At 36.9% G+C, this 19,640-nt stretch overlaps 3 protein-coding genes across 4 annotated transcripts; all 3 read left to right on the forward strand.

Moving 5' to 3' along the window:
• The first annotated feature begins 295 nt into the window (after positions 1-295).
• LOC109175667 (UPF0613 protein PB24D3.06c) lies at positions 296-5,365 on the forward strand. 2 transcript variants are annotated; one of them, XM_019324985.1, is made up of 9 exons: positions 296-616; positions 1,134-1,210; positions 1,857-1,962; positions 2,788-2,880; positions 3,019-3,084; positions 3,618-3,763; positions 4,427-4,535; positions 4,821-4,885; positions 5,042-5,365. In XM_019324985.1, exons 1-9 carry the CDS (start codon positions 413-415, stop codon positions 5,187-5,189), a joined length of 1,014 nt encoding a protein of 337 aa, XP_019180530.1. In that variant the 5' UTR covers positions 296-412; the 3' UTR covers positions 5,190-5,365. The 2 variants fall into 2 exon arrangements, with proteins under 2 accessions (XP_019180530.1, XP_019180531.1); XM_019324986.1 differs by lacking the exon at positions 3,019-3,084.
• A 2,100-nt stretch (positions 5,366-7,465) lies between these two features.
• LOC109175663 lies at positions 7,466-9,930 on the forward strand. Its single transcript, XM_019324979.1, has one exon. The coding sequence runs from the start codon at positions 7,974-7,976 to the stop codon at positions 9,666-9,668; it is 1,695 nt and encodes a 564-aa protein (XP_019180524.1). The 5' UTR covers positions 7,466-7,973; the 3' UTR covers positions 9,669-9,930.
• Positions 9,931-12,901: 2,971 nt separating this feature from the next.
• LOC109175669 lies at positions 12,902-13,885 on the forward strand. The gene is made up of 2 exons (XM_019324988.1): positions 12,902-13,531; positions 13,695-13,885. Exon 1 carries the CDS (start codon positions 12,947-12,949, stop codon positions 13,496-13,498), a length of 552 nt encoding a protein of 183 aa, XP_019180533.1. The 5' UTR covers positions 12,902-12,946; the 3' UTR covers positions 13,499-13,531; positions 13,695-13,885.
• The last annotated feature ends 5,755 nt before the right edge of the window (positions 13,886-19,640 follow it).

Raw genomic sequence — 19,640 nt, forward strand, 5'->3', positions numbered from 1 at the left:
CTAATTTTTTAATAGGCTGTGGTAATTTAACTGTACATTTTATTAGTTGTCAAGTTTTTTTTTTTTTTTTTTTTTTTTTTTTTTTTTTTTTCAAAATTTCAATGATTTGCATGCTCAATAAACTTAAATAATGTTCTTAATATTGAGCAAACTTTGAAATGTATGCACGATATTGGTTATTATTCAAAATTATATTAATTGTTCAATCAAATTAAATAGTTAATAATGATCAAATAAGTTAAAATTAATTCAAAAACTAATTATATTATAAACTTGTCATATAAAAAAAAAAAAAAAAAAAAATCAACAAGCAAGTTTTCAAGATTCCTTACACCGAGAACTGACAGTCCTAAACTCGTATCTATCTCCGGAAATGGCAAGCGGATTGAAGTCGGAGATGGAGATGTAAGGAATGGATCCGTCGATGGCAGCTTCTCCACCCGCACCATCCACCGGTTCGTGGTTTTCCGGCATTGTTCGAGGCCGCTCACAAAGCGTTAAGATGCCTAATAATTCAACCGCTTCCGCCGCCAGCGACTCCGTTACCGAATCGCCAGTTAATCGGAAAAAGCAGTTCCGTGGAGTCCTGTTAAAGTACGGCCCTAAGCCTATTCAGGTATGCAGAAAGATTACCGAAGTTGCAGTGTTTTTCTTGCTAATCTTCTCTGAAAACTATCTGTAAATTCAGTTCCGTAGTGCCTAAGTGTTCCAAGAGCATGGTATTTATGTGCGCAACTATTTTATTTTATTTTTTTTTAAAAAAATTTTTATAAGAAGATGTTCAACGATTTGTAAATAACGTCTCTGATTCAGTGATGGTTGGATGGGCAGTTAGATATAAGGTCTGACTCTGAAAACGGAACGTGATATCTAGGAAGTATAAGATTGGATTTGAATTTTCCACTTTTCAATGTAAAGACAATATGGTGCAATTAGCTTACTGCTCAGAATTAATGTGTTTGAGAATAGAGTAAGGGGAATTTGCCAATGCCTGCCTTAGTAAAAGAAATCGTACACAACAGTAGGGCATAATTTCTTAATTTTTAATGTGTCTTTTAGTTTGGTAATGCTGCTAGGGTGCTAGCCATCGCTTTACATCCTTTCTAATTATCTGTTGCACTGTTTTGTTGCAGGTAGCTTTCAAGACTGGTGACTACAAACAACAAGTCATTTTCATAGGTGGACTGACAGATGGATTTTTGGCTACTGAGTATGTATCGAAAAGAAGCTTGTGGTGTGTTTCAAGTTGTTGAACTTCTTGTGATTTGTGATTGATGTTGTTGGTATTGTTTAAACTATAGAACTTGGCTTGGAATGTAATTTTCTCCAGAGAAGGTTGATTAATCTTATATAATGGTTTCTTAAACTTTGTGCATTCACATAGTTCTTAGATCAATTTGGTGATGGTTGCATTAGCCTTGCTGAATGTAAATTATACTAAGAGGCCCGTGAGAATGACAATATCAGTTTGAAATTTACATGGGAGCTCCTGTACAAATGTGGAACTAGGAAGAGAAGGACAAAATATTTACATGATTTGTACCTTTGGCTCTGTGAGTTATTAGTATATATTTATTTTTTTCGGTGCATCCAATGGAGGATGGGGGCACTGGAAATCATTAGTATATTTAACACTTTAATTCAAGAAACAGTATGAAATCGCTTGACAAACTGAGAAGGCTCTTGCTGCTCCTGGAGTATTGGTTTATTAACAAAAGACATAATTTTCCACACATTAATGATCTATTTGGAATCTTTGGACAAGTTAACTCTTTCTGTTAGGTATAAAATAGGATCTATCTCACTATATTTTAATGTTTTGTAGTTTCTGAAGCTAATAGTCTCTATTTTTGCAGATATTTGGAGCCGCTGGCAATTGCTTTGGATAGAGAGAAATGGTCACTGGTCCAATTTCTGTTCTCCTCATCTTATAGTGGATACGGAACCTCAAGCTTGAAACAAGTAAGTTGTTGTTTCCAATCCCTCAGAATGTTGATATTGGCACAATATTAGATGCTTACCTTGATTTGATTAACTATTTATTATTTATTACGGAGTATTTATTATTTATACAATGGCATATACTTGTCTATGAAGTTGGGAATTGGATTCTCTGTTTCAATACTATGATGTTTGTATTTTGATTTGATGGTATCATTGGTATGGGACAGTTTCTCTGGAAGTACAGAGTTGCTTATTGTTACCTATTATATGTAATGTGTAAGACAACTATTATGTATAATTCTTCGTTCATTTGTATGTATTAAAGAGATTCAGGGTTGTGATTTCTAAGATATTTCTGTAACGTCTTTTTGCTCCTGCTCCCCTATCCACCTTACTGATGTACAAAGAAAGCAGTCCATTCAGCACCAGAACTTGGTTTTTGTTGTTCCAGAGAACACCACGGTTGTCACTTGGCAGCCATTTTACCATGTTTACCTGTTCAAAGCATTTTTGTGAAAGTTGTGTGATTTTTTCCATGCTTGATACTCTAAATCTGTCCAAGATATTCTAACCTCTGGCTGTTATGGTTATTCATCTGGTGATAACTTTCTACTCCAATTTCTTGCAAAGAAATACAATAACCATCTAGCTTATTCTTAAATTTAGTTTTACTGCCAGATGGCCTATATGCTTGCACTTTGTGTCTGTTAAATTTCTTTATTGGAGTGAACATTTGAGCAAGTTTTTTCTTTGTATCCTTTGTTAAATTGCTTTCAAGTGTTTGTGTGATCTTTTTTCCTTGTAATTGTCTGTAAAATTTCTTTCTGCTTATAATACCTGAAGGATGCCATGGAGCTTGATCAGTTGATAAATTACTTGATAAACAAGGAAGACTCTGAGGGTGTGGTACTTCTTGGACACAGTACTGGATGTCAGGTAGTCAATCCTTTCTTTTTATTGTAATTTTGAAATGATAAAACTATAAAAGCTTTATATTATAATCTATCTTCTAAGTAAAGAGCATCTCATGCAATTAGAGCCCAAAATGACAACTCTACTGGCCTTTGAACTTAGGACATTGTGCATTACTTGCGTACCAATGCTGCATGCTCTAGAGCAGTTCGTTCAGCCATTTTGCAGGTAATACACCTCAAAAATAGAATTTATGTTGCTTCATTTGGTATGTGTGCTTTCATCACATCTTGCTCAACTTCACTTGACTTAATAGAATTAATCAATGGTTTCATCTATGCTTATGTCCTTTTTACAGGTGTCTAACTTGCTTACTTGCCATGCTTTAGAAAATGGAAATTTTCAATTGAAGAACCTTCTTCCTTTGGTTTATGTGTCTGTTCTAAGGGGCTAACTGGTGTATTCATCTATCTAGCATTCCCTGTTCCCTTCAACTGAACAAGCACCCTCAAATCAAAGCACAATATGTGATGCAGGGGTACTTGAAAGGCCTGCATTATTTTCTGGCCCTTAACTGAGTGTCTTGCCTCAGATACAGAGACACAGAATGCAGCCATTTTGCTGCCTGTGAATCTTAAAACAGTTATAATATTGCCATTAATGACTCAATGTTGCTACAAGTTCATGCTACCCAGTTCTGCTGTTATTTTCTTTCATTACAATGTGCCTTTTTTTTTTTTTTTTTTCCTTTTTCTGTACAGGCTCCAGTTAGTGACCGTGAATACAGAGCGACTCTTCCTGATACCGCTTCAATGATTGATTTGGCCTCAAAGATGATAAGTGAAGGTCAAGGATCAGAGCTAATGCCAAGGGAAGCAAATCCAGATGCTCCTATAACTGCCTATAGGTTAGGTCACACCTTCAACTATTATTTCCCTCATCTAACATTAGCTACTAGTTTGTAAACTGCCACATTTCATTATTTATTACTTTTATTGCCTTGGTTGTTGAATTAGTTGCTAGTTCTTGGGAGAGATCAATATATGGAGAGCCAAAGGGATCTGAGTTTATCTTTTATGCTTGAGATATCAAAGAATGACTTCTATGAAAGTCAATGGAAATTGAATTTATATAGCAGTATAATAGTACAGAGGAACTCTTTAAACAAATAGACTTTAAGAACAGGAACAATAATTTTTTAGCTTAACCTTTCTACTTAACTTTTTATACCAAACTTCTTGTAGTTCTTTTCCTTGGAAGCAGATTTGGAACTTTAAATGCCAACCAAAAGTGTCCCCTATTTTCTAGGTAGAGGCTATTAAGCAAATGTGTAGGTCTACAAATACACCATTCATGTCTTGAAGTTGAGGACTTGAGGTAGCCAAGCTGAACTAATCAGGGTTTTAAGGCTTAGCTGATTTGTTGAGTTGAGAACCCTAGGAGCATATGAGGTCATAATGCATGATGTGTAGGTCTACAGAGAACAGAATACACCATTCCTAAACTTTAAATTTCAAATATTCTGCTTTCCCTATTCCTCATCACTGCCTTCATAAAAACTATTTTGCAGATATCACTCACTTTGTGCCTACAATGGTGATGATGACTTATTCAGTTCAGACCTAAGTGATGATCAGCTGAAACAAAGACTTGGTCACATGTGTAACACGCCTTGTCAGGTATTATCTGTGTTCCCATTTTCACAAAAGATTGCTTCTTCTGGACTGTAACATTTTGAGAAATGTAGTCATGATTATATTCTTTCATGTTTCCTTAACAAATTGTAAATGGAATACTGGATACAAGGTTTTTTTTTTTTAGCATACTTCTATCAGAACCTTCTGCAATTGACATTATTTCACAGTGATATTCTACTCCATAGTATCAATGAGCAGCACATATTTCATCTCACTTTTGTTCCAAATGGTTAATGGTGGGCACTGATTGAGAAGTCTTTTCTTCAGGTGATCTTTTCCATGGGTGATGAATATGTTCCGGATTACGTTGACAAGAAAGCATTGGTCGATAGGCAAGCACATTAATCTTTCTCATGTTTTTTGTCTTTCCCACTTTGTAATGACAGCGGTGCCAAGTATACTTTGCCTCTCACATGTCCTTAAATCCATTCGCACAATAGCAGATTACTCAATTGTTTCCTCTTGTCTATGCATTTTGAACTGCACAGGCTATGCAGAGCAATGGGTGGTGCTGAAAAAGTTGAAATCGAGCACGGAAACCATTCTTTATCAAACCGAGTTGAAGAGGCTGTCCAAGCCATAGTGAACTTTGTCAAGAGAGAAGGTCCTAGTGGGTGGGATGACCCTTGGAGTTGAATGGTCACTTTGCACCTTCTTCCCCTCATCACTGAATTGTTTATTGTGTCTAGTGTTGTATCCTTGTGCATTGTCTCATAACTTCAATTGTTTTCATATCTGTACATCATTGCACTTTACAGGTTTGTTTTGGACATATTTGCAGTTTTTAGTAAAGGATTTTGACTCTCTCTCTCTCTCTCTCTCTTGGTCAAGAAAGAAGTGTTTTACCCCAAACTGGAATCACATATCTTTGCTGTTTCTCCAACCAAGAATCTGATTGATTGAACTTTGTATGCCATTTCTCATGATGTAGAGAAAATCCAATAGTTAATGCATATTCAATACTCTCCTATTGAAAATTTCCCGCATTAAGGTTTAGAGTTATACTTTATATCTCGACTTCTTATTCACTACCTCTTTCTCTTTCACCTAATGATTTAACAATACCTGGTGCAAGTATCTTAAAGATTTCATATCTTGATCGTGACATTTTTTGCATGAAAAATTATAACTCCTAATAAAATTTGTTGATTTGTTATAGAGAGTTAATGTAAAAAAATGATAATATATTAATATGTACTATTAAAGAAATATAAATGACTTGATGTGTTATTTTGCTACCGATATAATTTTTTATTTTTATTTTTACTTATTTCTCATAATAATTACTCCATACTATATTAACCAGGTAAGCATTTACTTCCTTAATATGTTTCTAGTTTTTTTTTTTTTTTTTTTTTAAATATTATTGACTCTATTACGAATAGTATCTGTTTTATACTTTTTTTTTTTTTTTTTATCTGTTATAGCTGAGCATATGTCTCTAGTTTAGGAGTGAAAGGCCTTAAGTTTGGGTTGGAACATAAAAAGAAAAGGAGTCAAAGGCAGACAACATTGATTATGAGTGTGACACCCAAATAGGAAAACCAGCCCCCACTTTAATTAATACCATATCAAATGGAAGCTTTTGATTGCTTTGGATCAAAGTCGGATTCGTTAGAAAACATCATTAGGTGCATCAAAATATATACAAGTTTTATTTTTAATAATTTATATTTTTACCATTAAACTAGTACACTTTTAATCACGTAATTATATTGGTAACGGTCATTGTTAATCAAAATAATATTATTCTTAATATCTAATTACAATCTAAATAATATTTTTGAGAGTATTTGGTAAATAATTGTTAGATGATTGAGTTAGTGAATTTGACTAATTGATAGTATTAACTGATTTTGTGTGTGGCATACTATTAAACTTTCATCCGAATAAAAATTAAATTTTGTGGGCTTAATTTGGATTGAATCTAAATTAGTTGTATAGTACTATAGTGGTTAAGATAATGGACAATGATGATGGAGGAAAAAAAGATATATATCCCCCAAGGTAGCTTGAATGTAAAATAACCGACTCAATTCTCGGGGCTGTTTGATTGGAGGTAATTTAGGTGTAGTTGAATTGTAATTCTGCGGAGACCACAATTACGCTGTTTGGTTGGAGGGAATTGCAATCCCTCCAAATGCTGAATTAAAATTCTGGACTCCCCCCTAGGAATTGTAATTCAGTGTTGATTGGAGATTGTAAATACATTTTTGTCCCTGACATCTATTATTATTATTAGTACATGGAGGGCATTTCAGTCATTGTATCACTTATTCCCTTTCTATTTCTTGTAATCTTATTTTGCATACCAAACACTGTAATTTGAATTCCTACCTTATTCTTTTCCCACCGAATTACAATTCTTTTCCACCCTAATTCCTTCATTCCAACCAAACGGTCTGTCAGTAGTAGGATAGAAATTTTAGCTTGAATGTAAAATAATCGACTCAAGTCTGGCTTTCAGTAGTAGGATAGGAATTTAAACCCTGCTAGGAACTTAGGTGTTGACCATGGTGTTGAGTATTCAGAGCACTGACTAATCAGTAGAGTAACGACTTCTTGTGTGCAGCATTATATTGACTGAGATGGAAACCTCAAGAGCTGCTTGAGCAATTGACGATTTACCTCCTTTAATGACTCTAAGAATAAAATCTTGGAGGTTCAAAATTAGTCCGGCGAAATTGATAACTAATGTAAATTTAAAAAATGCATGTATCCCATTAGAATTTAGAAGTTGGCAATATGTTGCAAAATGCAAAACCACCTGAAGATCATACAGAAAGACAGAAATGCCCTTCCTGCAGCGTGTGTCGTCAACCTCCAATTCTTCGTGGGCGCTTTGACCATCGTCCACGTCCCCACAGTAATATCTAGAGCAATCAAAGGGCATTATGGACACCACAAGAAAATCCATCTCGCATTCTTGTTTCTTCACCTTGACCTGTCATTTTCTGTGTCCGTTACTAACGACCATTAACGACCCCCCTCCATTTTCTTCTGCTCTCCCATCTTTTCTACACATTTCACAGCCTTTATATGCAATGTTAAGAGCTTCCACAGCTTTTCAGCGGTCCGGAGAAAGAAAAGGGCTGTAAGTTCTGCTCATTATATCTCTCTTCATGGCTTTATTTATTTGAATTTTTGTTGCAATCCCAATTTTGAATCAAGAGATCATCTTGGATGTGGGTTTTAAGAGCTTTGGAATATTTCCTCTCAAGCTAGCTTTTGGGGGTTTGCCCTCCAACCAGGTAGCCTGGAGATCCGGGGGGGTTATATTTCTTTGAAGGGCAGAAATTGTTTTTCCTTGAATCTTGTTTGGATGTGGGATTCTGGGATTTTCAAGTTTTCTGTTTTGATCTTGGGTGATATGTAGAGTATGTATGTATAGATTGTGGTTTCAAGATCAAAAGTTCACAGATGTCTGAGAAAGGTGGAAGCTTTAGGGCAAACCCCAGGGTTCATTGGTGGTTTAAGCTGGTGGTGCTGGGGGCTTGTCTGGTAATCTTGATTCTATGGGGCATTCATAGTGTCAATTTGAGTGTCATCAATGCCCCAAAAGATTTTGTTATTCTGAAATTCAATGGTAGTTCTAAAGAATTTAGGCCAGAATTTAAAGATTTTGGGTATTCCAATTTGCAATTGCCCCCCCAAGATGAGCCTTCAGGATCAAGAATTGGGAATTGGGTTTTGGCTGAGTTAGAGGATAACTATTCATCAAAGCTTTTAGAAGGTTGGTTGACTCCTGGGGGTGAGCCATGTAAGGATTCAAGGAGTGTGGGGATTAGGGTTCCCGGTTTGGATGATCGTGAGGGCCTCGAGTTATCTACCGGGGATATCCACGAGTTTGTTTTCCAGGCGGTGGACGAGAAAGGGCAGGCGCATTGTTTGGGGGGCGATTACTTTGAGATTGATCTGTCCGGGGAGAAATGGAAGTCTCGGCCTCCCACTAAGGATTTGGGCAATGGTACCTATAGGTTTCACCTCCAAGTACACCCTGATTTCCATGGGGATTACAATGTCACCATAATCCTATTGTTTCAACATTACGAGGGAATGAGGTTTTCGCCTCAAAGATTCGCGTTTGATCGCGTCCTCCGAGTGTTCCCCGTCAAATTCACCAAATCCCGAGCTGAATTGCCCGAAATCTCGCAATGTGTGAGGTCTGATCTTGCTAGAAACGTTTGGTCTGGCAGGTGGACTCGGCATGCCAAGAACGACACCTGCCTTGTTGACAATGGCGGGCGGTTTATATGCCAAGACCCGAGTTTCCCTTGCCAAAAACCGTGGTGCCATGGTGCCATGGGCGGGCTGGAGAGCAACGGGTGGGTATACTCAGCTCATTGCTCGTTCAAGATGTTCTCTAGCGAGGAGGCGTGGAATTGCTTGAACAAGAAATGGATTTTTTGGTGGGGCGATTCGAATCATTGTGATACGATTCGCAACATCCTTCACTTCATTCTCGACTTCCATGACATCCCGGATGTTCCAAGAAGGTTCGATGCCAACATCACGAACCCGAAAGATCCATCCCAAACTGTCAGACTCACCAGCATCTTCAATGGCCACCCGAACGAGACGGGGAATTACCACGGCTTGTATTCACTAGCAAATGCCGAGTATAGAGAGTTCTTAAAAGGGTATTTTTCCGGTAATGTTGTCCCCGACACTATAATCATGAACTCGGGTTTGCACGACGGGGTGTACTGGCCTAGCATCCGAGCTTTCATCAAGGGCGCAGATTACACCGCAGCGTTTTGGTCCGAGGTGATCCAAGCGGTGAAGCAGCGGCATAAGGTGCCACCGAAGCTTCTATACAGAACCACGGTGACAACCGGCGGCTATGCAAGAACATTGGCTTACAATCCCCAGAAAATGGAGGCGTTCAACGGGGTCGTGTTGGATAAGCTGAGGGCATACGCCGCCTTGGATATGGTCATCGACGATTTCGACATGACCTATCCGTGGCACTACGACAATAGGTGCAACGACGGGGTCCACTATGGCCGAGCTCCCGCCAAGCTCGTGTGGAGGGATGGGCAGATCGGGCACCAGTACTTCGTCGACCTCATGCTCGGGCACGTGTTGCTCAACGCTCTGTGCTCGAGATGGTAACGCTCGATCTTCGAGGTGCAAGCTGACCTGACAAAAGATTGTATGAAGCCATGAGTTTCTGCATTGATTTGAACTGTTTTATGTTCTTGATCTGTGCAATTGTTGTCTTGTCAGTTCTCATATACCACACATTGGCAGTTGTAACTTGTAATGTAACTAGTATCATAGTGATGTAAATAGTAGGTTAGTATATTATTATAGTTATGAATTTATGATTATTGTTGTTTCATTGTTTTTTTCACAGATTATGAGTAACTGTTCAACATATCATGTGTTAGACACAATTGTCTGTTTGTTGATGTGCAATTATTCTTTGTGTTCAGTCTAAATTAGAGTGCAATTTTCTTTTTATTATTATTATTTTTTTTGGGTTTCGTGGGTTCATTCGTAGTCATTACCTAATGGTGCGTATTTTGGGTAAATTCTGCTCCTGTGTAATAACTCGTACACCATACAAGAGAGGTAAACTGTGCTAGGATTGGTCGGAAGACCTGTGTGATGGCTCAACTAAGAGGGTGTTGATAAGAACTAAACTGATGATTTTTTGGTAGGAGAATTATGTATTTATGTTCACCACTTGTCTACCGTTTCGGGGCAAATTATTATTCTAGTTCTGCGGGGCTTAGCTCAATGGTCAAAGAGCTATCTTAGAAGTCGGATGAGAGTTTGATTCCGAAAGCCCAAAAAATTGATCTACGGTGATGAAGACTCCTTGTGTGTAAAGTGTACAGGTAAATGTAGAAAGTGCGAATTAATTAAAATTCTGAGGACTTAAGATTAGTCTAGTGTAAGCGGAACGACTGATATCGTTTTATTCCATATATACTCACCTTTTACTTTCACCTATTAATTTCGTGTAGTTTACATAACGAGAGTATATAGTTATAGAAGTCTCCTAACATTTTCTTGTTTGTTACTTCTCCCGGTCATGTGTTTGGTGAGGAATTGACAATGAAGCAACCTTAGCTTTTACCCATTGCGCTGAAAAGGATGTTATTAACTGCTAGTTCAACCACCCCAACTGTCCACCACTCACCCAACTCTCATATTTTTATATTATCATTATAGGTAAACTGAATTCATGACTATTGAGGTATGGAAATCCTGCTATGTACAAATACTCGATCATTCATTTTGAGTCAAAATTTCGTTTCTTTATCACTTACTAAATGTTTTCTTGATTATATGATTTACATTGTTGAATTTAACTTGGTGCAATTTAATCTTAAGAGCCCAAAGTTGAGTTAGTATCTCATATTTTCATATACAATATAAGGCATCAAGAGTAAGTGAAAGCCACTCAAGAGAGTATTGACCTAATTATAAATTTCCAAAATTTTGTTGACATTACCCGTCATTTCTAACTTCCCAAGTCGAGAAGTGGATCCTACTTAAATTAACAAATAACATGTGAAGTGTCCTCTAAGTTGTCACACCCATTCGAATCTCTTCTGCATTAACACATGGCATGACTAACTTGACTGACCTGTCGGCGAGCGCCATGCAATGTGCCCCTTGTCATGGGGATTTTTGGCATGTGCTCCCTGACCTAACATTATAAAAGCCAACTTGCTCTATAGATGATGGGATTGAACCTAAATAATATCTTTAGTATTTCCCGACTTAGCTTTTGAGAACATTCTTGACATTCTAAGTTCGACCCTTGTCAAGGGGATTTTTGGCATGTCCTTCCTGACTTAACACTATAAAAGCCAACTTGCTCTATATAGGATGAGATTGAACCTAAAGAATATCTTTAGTATTTCCCGACTTAGCTTTTTGAGAACATTCTTGACATTCTAAGTTCGAATATAACTTTGTGTACTAAAGATTAGGTGTAGGCATTACAATATCTTATTCATAAATCATGATTACACATCTAATCTTAATCTAACATATTGTAATCTACAACTCTAATCTCAATAACAAGTAACATCTCATGGGTAGCTATACATATATATATACTTAAATATCTTATGATTTAAATTCGATTTTTATAATTCTTATCAATTCTATAAAAATATAATAGTGTAATATAGTAAAAAGAAGAAAAGGATTGAGAAAGTGAAAGGTGAAAACGCGTATTCTTCACCAAATGAGGATGGTGGGGCAGGCCTCAGGACCAAAGTCCACACAGTACTTTACACTGCTAACTTGTGTTATCTGATCCTTAAATTTAGCAGAAGAGGATTTTTTTTATTTTTTTTATTTTTTTGTTTTGTGTTTTTTTTTTTTTTGAATTATATCTTTACCCAAGGGCTATATGGGATTTTTTTTTAATTAATTTACATTCAAAATTGAATTGTATATTTTTGCGTAAAAAGAACTAACACCCAATTCCAATATTAGTGGTAGGAATGAAATTCCAGTCTACTGCAGAAAGTAACTGTTAAGTGAAGTTTTTTTATCTAGACCAATGTTCTAGAATTTTTCTTTTCTTTTCTTCCCCCCTATTTTCTATTCTTTTCTTTATAAAAAAAACTATACGCTAAAGGAAATGACTAATTATTAATTCTTGGAAAGCATGAGCATAATCATGAAAGATCCATTTTTTTATGTTCATGGTAGGGTACAGTTCTTGACATTTGCCCGCCTTTACTTGTAAAGTGATGAATGAAATTCGTAATCACTATTTAAGATGTACAAAATTTTATGAAATAAATTTAATTAAGAGGATATTAGCAAAAATTAGATTAATGATTCGCACGAAGAACTCAAGTGATTTTTGAATAGTATATTATATACAAGAATACATGATCGAGCCTTATCAGTTCCAGTGTGAAAATTACATCCAATATAGTGGACTCCTTGTGAACAATGAGTCACCATAATTTATCTTATATTAAGTATGAAAATTATGTTTTACTCATTTACTCATTCTTTTTTTTACCCTTGCCCGCGTTTATTTGCTCTATCTTCTTCCAAAGGCTAAACCCCAACCCTAAGGCCCCACACACCTGGACTCGACAGAGCATTTGGGAGGATGTAAATCATGGTAACTCAATTGAACATGAACCACATAGGCTAGACTTGTGCTCACTGTGCACAAGGAACCCCCTCACTTTGAGAGGTTGCTCCCACACTGCCGCTGGTGAGACTCGATCCCTGGTCATTCTTTCAAAGTTTATTTGCTCCATCTTATTAATAGTTTAAATTAAGCTATAAATTGCAATAAAAAAAAAGCAATTTAGAATTGATTATAAGGTGAGATAATGGCGATGTCCCCACGAATTGACGGCAGGGAATAGAAAATTGGAATTCTAAAAGTCAGTCTTCACATGATTTCTACGACAAAACCCAACATTCATGCCAACTTTTTAGCAGACTATAAGGAAACCGCAAGAAACAAAGACATGGGCGACGACGATCCAACGAAGAACAACAAAACAATGCTCTCTTTGTCGAAGTGCTTCAATGGCTGCGGCGGCGGCGGCCTGCGGGCGCCGATCACCGGCGGCCAGGGAACAAGGATCTGGAACCTCAGCGACAAGCCGATCGAGCTGCAAGTGCGAGTGGGATCAATCTTGAAGAAAGCCCACACCTTGAAGCCGGGATCTTCGAAGCGATTCAAGAGCAAGAACATATACAAGAATTACATGCCCGGAAAAGGGAAGAATAACGCAGGGATGAAGACTCTGCTTTATTACTACGATGAAACCTGCCACCCTTATATTTGGATTCACGATTCCGGCTGCGATTTCTCCAGGATGGTGAAGCAGCAGTACATCAGTCTTGAGGATCTGAGGGACTGTTCGGAGATCAGAATCTTCAGGGATCACCAGAGAGGCTGCATTGCGGTTCGCAAGAAACCCAGAGGGGACTTGTGTTGAATCATCTTCTCAGTTCGTTCTTGAGTGGCAGATTGTCACTACCGGAGATTATGGAATTTCCGACCACCTGAAAACAAAAAGTGGTCGGAAATAGCAACAAAGGTTTTTCCGGATACTAAAAGTGGTCGGAACAAGGCTTTTGACTTGATTTAAGATCACTTTCAGGTGATCGGAAATTCTATAATTTCCAGTAGTGTGTGGACGAGTGATTGTGGGGTTCTAAGTGTATGATATTTGGTAAGTGGGATGTCAAGATTTAATCTTTTCTTGTTTTTCCTTGGATTTAGGATGGGTATAGAGTAGGGTTTGATGTTCTCTGCATTTTCCTGTCTGTGAGAGTTTTTGGTTCATGGGATTGTTGTGTAATGGCTGCAGAATGTTTCTGAATTCTGAGTGTAATGTGTGTTGAACATATAACCATTAATATGCAATCAACTATCAGCTTAAACTTTTAGTTGAGATGGAATGTGTAATTCAAAGATCATAGCTGATTGACTTAAATTAAGAAGGCTAATAGATCGTTCAGCCTTGTGATTACGAAGTCGTCGGGCTAACCAATTTGGCTGAGATTCTCCCTTCCATTTTGTTTTCTTTAAGCTGCAGCAGTGAGAGATGTCAGATCAGTACAGTTCTTGTTACTGTATGATACATAGTACATAGATCATCATTTTAAATTTGTCTGTGAAATGGAAAAGTGATCAAGCATGTTGTTATTGGGCCTTGACTTTGAGAATTTCAGATCCATTACAGTTCAGTGATATGATATCTGCAGTTAGATTACATTACATTACATGTGTATTGATACAAAATTCCTGGAGGCATCATCATTGGCACCATTGATTCACTACCCATCTTTTTCCACAATGAAATTTATGCCAATTTTCACCATAAACCCCACCATCCAATCCTCACAGTCAGCCACTTCCACTTCCCTCAATGGTTCATTCTCCAGCAGCCTATACTCAGACTAATCTCCGTTCGCACTGGGCTGACCCAATTAAGGGGCAAAGTGTTGACCATATTGATTTTTTTATACGAGAACGAGTTTGAACTCCTGACCTCTTAAGGCACAAGAATGCACGGCTACTCACGCCAACCAAGCTGGTTTCTCCAGTTGGTTGTTGATTCTTGTTGCACCATATTGAATGAATCTCCCAACAAGCTAGCCCTAGCAGACAGCAACCGACACCATGTATCACATGGGACACACTTCTAAGCTAAGTATTCTCTTTGTGCATAACATCTGCTTTGAGTAGGAGTTGAGGAAAGGATAATGAACCTTTTTAGTCCCTTTAAGTTAGTCAGATTATAGCCAGTTAGTCACATATGCATCTAAATAAACCCTAAACGTTGTACAATAAGTCAGTTTGACCCCTAAGCTTTTAAAAGTTAGAATTAAGCTCATCAACATGTTATTTTCTTGCATCGAAGTCCAAAAACAAGTTATTGACCAGTAATAACAGGTCATTAGCTTCCAGAGAAATTCCAATGATTAAAACCAACAACTGATCCTCCAGTAGCTTTTCCAGTGGAAAAGGCAACCACTGGTCGCCTTCTTCAAAGGAGGCCGGTGAACATTTATCGGTCTTTGATTTCAGTCACCGGAGAATCACTAGAATCTTCTCAGAATTCTAGTGAAATGCTATTACAAGTCAATAACCGGTTTTGGGCTTTGATGCAAGAACTCCAGTGGAAAAGGCAAAAGGAGACCGGTGACTGTTCGTCGGTAGCTGATTTTAGTCGCCGGAGCATAACCGAAATCTTCTCGAAGTCACATAGTTTTACACTCATAGCATCATTTCCATGAATCACACAAGGAAGAGCTAATTAAAACGTTTTTCGTCTATTTAATTCACTCATTCTTCTAAGGATTTTCGCCCGGACTGTGCAGCCTGAAGTTTTTGGATCAGCAAGCATTCCTTTCCAGATTGCACTGGGCCTGCCATTCCCATTTTGTTAGCCTTCTAGTACTGGCATTGATGATTTGGGCTTAATTCTTTGCTGCAATTTCACCTGCAAAAACTTGTTTCCTCTCATTACTGCTCTTTTCGTCTCTTTTACCGAATGAAAATAGCAGCAATTCTTGACCAAAAGTGTTGCTCGAAGCTCCAATGTGATACGGTGTGTAACTAAAGGTCAAAAGTGATAAATTTCTCCCATTCTTGCTTGCAGGTTCAGCTAATTAAACACAGTTTTAACTTTGGGGTTATCCCAAAAGTGACAAAAGGAAAGACTTATGGGCACATGACCAAGTGACACATTCTAGGCATGTGTTAGTGTGTTACCCCTTTTTAGCTCACAGAGTTAACAAGCAGCCAAAAAGGGGTGGCTGTGAAAGAATATTGCCATAGAAGTTAGCAACATGAGAGACAAACATGGGAATAGGTTCCATGTGAATACAGATGCAGCAGGCAGCATCTATGCGCCCCACTTTTGGATCGTTGTGAACCCTTTGTTTTTATTCACGGTTTTCGCTAGCCCGGGGACCATCCTAGCTCACTCTGGCTTTCAGTGGTTAAGTCTTTGTTGTTGATTCATCCTCTTTCTCAAACAGTTGCCAAGGAGCCTTAAAGCAGACAAAAGAAAACACATAGCCCTTCTTGGATTGTCTGCATCTTTAATGCTTAGCCAATTTCAAAGCTGTGTGATCTCATGAGATCTTTTGTTTCCAGCAAGACTGATGAGAGCCATCTGGATATGCTTGATGCAATTACTACTCATATTTTTGTTAAGTGATGACACCAGATTTTCTTTGCCCTCACTGGTCCAACTTTTGAGCTGTTCTATAACCCCAGACAGAGAGTGGTTTCTTTCACCTGCTTGCTGCTGTGGCTTCAACCTTCCAAACTCAATCAAGATTGGTGAAAAGTGAAAAAGCCTTTTATGGTATCATTTCATATCATTGCACACACCATTCTTGACTCAACTAATGCATATAGCCCCGTGGGGCTAGTTCAGTTGCTTCGACTGATCACCCTAAAATCCTATTATAATAGTAGTGTAGGGGTTCGAATCCCACTGAAACTTGGGGTTCAGTGGCAAACCTTGACCGATCAGGGGTGACGAAGACTCTTTGTGCGCAAAGTGTACAATAAGGGGTAGTTCAGTTGGTTCGACTGATTACCCTAAAATCCTACTCTAACAGTACTCTAGGGGTTCGAATTCCACTGAAACTTGGGGGTCATCAGGATACTTTGACCGATAAGGGGTGGGAACCAGGGGACGGACAGTGTGACTCGTGATTTGTCTTTCCCAACGACTCTTGAACATAGGTTCTGGAGAGTTAGGATTAGTCTGGTGTAAGTTAGGAAATCTAATATATATATGTAACCTTGAGAAGGCATTCATTATGGGTGTGATTTGTTGTTATCTTCATAAACACAAGAATTTGACTTGGTTGGAACACTGGTTTTCTCAGTGAAAAGTTGCTGTTTTTCCCACCAATCTGCATAAACTTATGGAGAAACAAAGGCTGTTTGAAGAAGAAATCTATATGTACAAGAAGGAATCTGCAGATTTGCTATAATTGAGATTATTTGACTTTAGATTTAACCATGGCATACAAGTTTTTTCACCATTGATTTTCCCTCACTGTTCCTTCTTCCTTCTAGTGCTGCCAAGAGCAATTATTTATGATCCTTACAGATTCTCTTTTTCTGACTCTGGGTACAATAATCCATTTTGACTTTTAGCTTGAGGGAATTTTTAATTTTTATTTTTATTTTTAATTTTTTATTATTATTTTTTTTCTTTCTTGAGGTTGTTAGCAGACCAAATTTAGGAGCATTTTGGTTGCAGAGTAATATAGCCAGTCTGGGAGTGAAATGGTGCCAGAAGTCATTTCCCAATTCACAGTCCCCCTTTTGCTTTACACCCCACTTAGGTACCCTCAAATCATAATTATTGGTTCCATTTTTCACACACAAAAAAAAACTCTAATTGCATAACGTGTAACGCGTCACCTACATACTAAACGGTCATACTATTATCTTTTTAACATTCTCTAAAAGACCGAGGATGAAATGTTCTGTCACCTACAGACTAATTTAAACGGTCATACTATTATCTTTTTAACATTCTCTAAAAGATCGAGGATTGAAATGTTATAGTTCTCTACTTAGATTCATGAACGTAACTCATGTTACTATACCATTGTGTTGTCAAATTGTCTACTTTTTGTTTTGTTTTTGTTAAGAGGGAACAAGATATGACAACAATCTATCTATATCTAGAAAAAGTAGCACTAAAGGGCAACTCCAGTCAAATTGGTTAGAGTATTGACTTTGAACCATTATCTTCTTAGCTTATCAGTCAATTTTGGCTTGTTTGACTTAGTTAAACAACCAATATGAGTGTTTGATTAATTAGCTTTTTGTAACAGCTTATTGCTCGAAAACGTTAAATTCAAAAAACTGCTCAAAGTAGCTTTTTTGATCAGCTTTTTGAGAAAGTCATTTTGCATATAATCAACTATCAGCTAACCGCTAATTTACCAAACATCTTTCTACAATCCGCTAATACTATCAACTAGTCAAACCCATTAACTCAATCAGCTAACAACTATTTACCAAAACACCCTCATTGTCTGTTTTTTGTTTTGTTTTTGGATACGAGAGAACAAGACACGACAACAATCGGCATAAATCTATTAAAAAAACAGCCCCAATTGCATCTGTGAACAATCAAGAACAAACTGAACTAACACACATTGTCTACTTGGACAAATTAAACTAACTAAGATGTTTGGGAAACTAATGGACATGAAAGAGGTTGTTTGAAGACACACAACACTTTTACCTAAAGGGGTTAGGGCTTTACTACTAGGCTGCACCAATGAATGTTTGGGAGAGGGAGAGAGAGAGAGAGAGAGTGCATGTGAGCATTGGTTGCAGATGAGAGGTAAGGATGCAAATGGGAGAGGCATTGGCAACAGATCCCTCCATTAAACTATAAATGAGTTTCCCAATATATCTCTTCTCCTCTGCAATCACCATCTCCCACACCATGTGGTCCACATGTACTTCTTCTTCACACCCCTTCCCAACATAATGCATTGCCACTGCATAATCACATTTCCTTTCACAGCCATGGTCATAGGGATAATAATGCTCATATATACGAGGCAGGATCAAATGAGAACATGATCTTTTGGTAAAAACTGAAAGCAGTCTATCAAGTTCATTAATGATATGATTGAGGGTTTTAGTTAAAAAAAAATGCGGGATTAATTTTAAAGTTATTAAAAAAAGTTAAGAGTATGAATTATTTTATAAATATTACAAACTTGAATATTTAGTGAAGATAAAATCCTAACCTTTAATTTCTCTATATTTAATAATTTATCTAGATGAAAAGTATGGATGTGTCCACACTTTTTACAAGGGAGGTGTTCACCTGAACCTTCCCCAATATGTGTGTGTGTGTGTGTCAAATGAGAACAAGTACTTATGAGAGAAATAAGAACCAACATCCGTCTTACATTTGAAAAAATTAAACGGGTCAAATCAAATTTTTAAAGTAAAACGCAATGGCATTTTCGTAATTTGAAGTGCTGGTTTTTAGTTTTTGTTATTATTTTATTAAATTTTGACAGAAAATCAATTAAAAAATAGGGATAAGTATTAAAAAAAAAAATTTGATTTTTCCTTGTAATTGGAGTTTAAAGTTTATCAAATAAATTCACTGAAATTAAATTTTCAATGAGGATTTTTCTCGTATAAAAAGAAGATAGAAATCAAATTTTCATGTTTACACATATCATTTAAGTTTTCTTAATTAATTTTCTGTCTAAATCTAATGAAATATTAATAAAAAGGGCCAAATTGTCATTAATTAAGAACATAATTAAGAAACAAAAATAAACATGACAATAATTAAAGAATTGAATCTATATTTGAAGTATAACTCAAAAATTAAATATGTCATATTTTCTATATATATGTTCAAGAAAATTTCATTATATTTCTTCGGAAAAAACATACAATTTGCTAGTACATATCATCACACTCTAACAATACAACTAATACAACTAATTTAATATTAAAATTGTCCAACCTTATAAAATATGTATATGTATGCAACTTACAATGTTAGGGTAGGGATGCTAAAACCTTGTTTTTAGGTCAAAAATTTCCACCATATT

Source organism: Ipomoea nil, unplaced genomic scaffold (assembly GCF_001879475.1).
Source record: "Ipomoea nil cultivar Tokyo-kokei standard unplaced genomic scaffold, Asagao_1.1 scaffold0688, whole genome shotgun sequence".
In the NCBI taxonomy this organism is placed as follows: Eukaryota; Viridiplantae; Streptophyta; class Magnoliopsida; order Solanales; family Convolvulaceae; genus Ipomoea; species Ipomoea nil.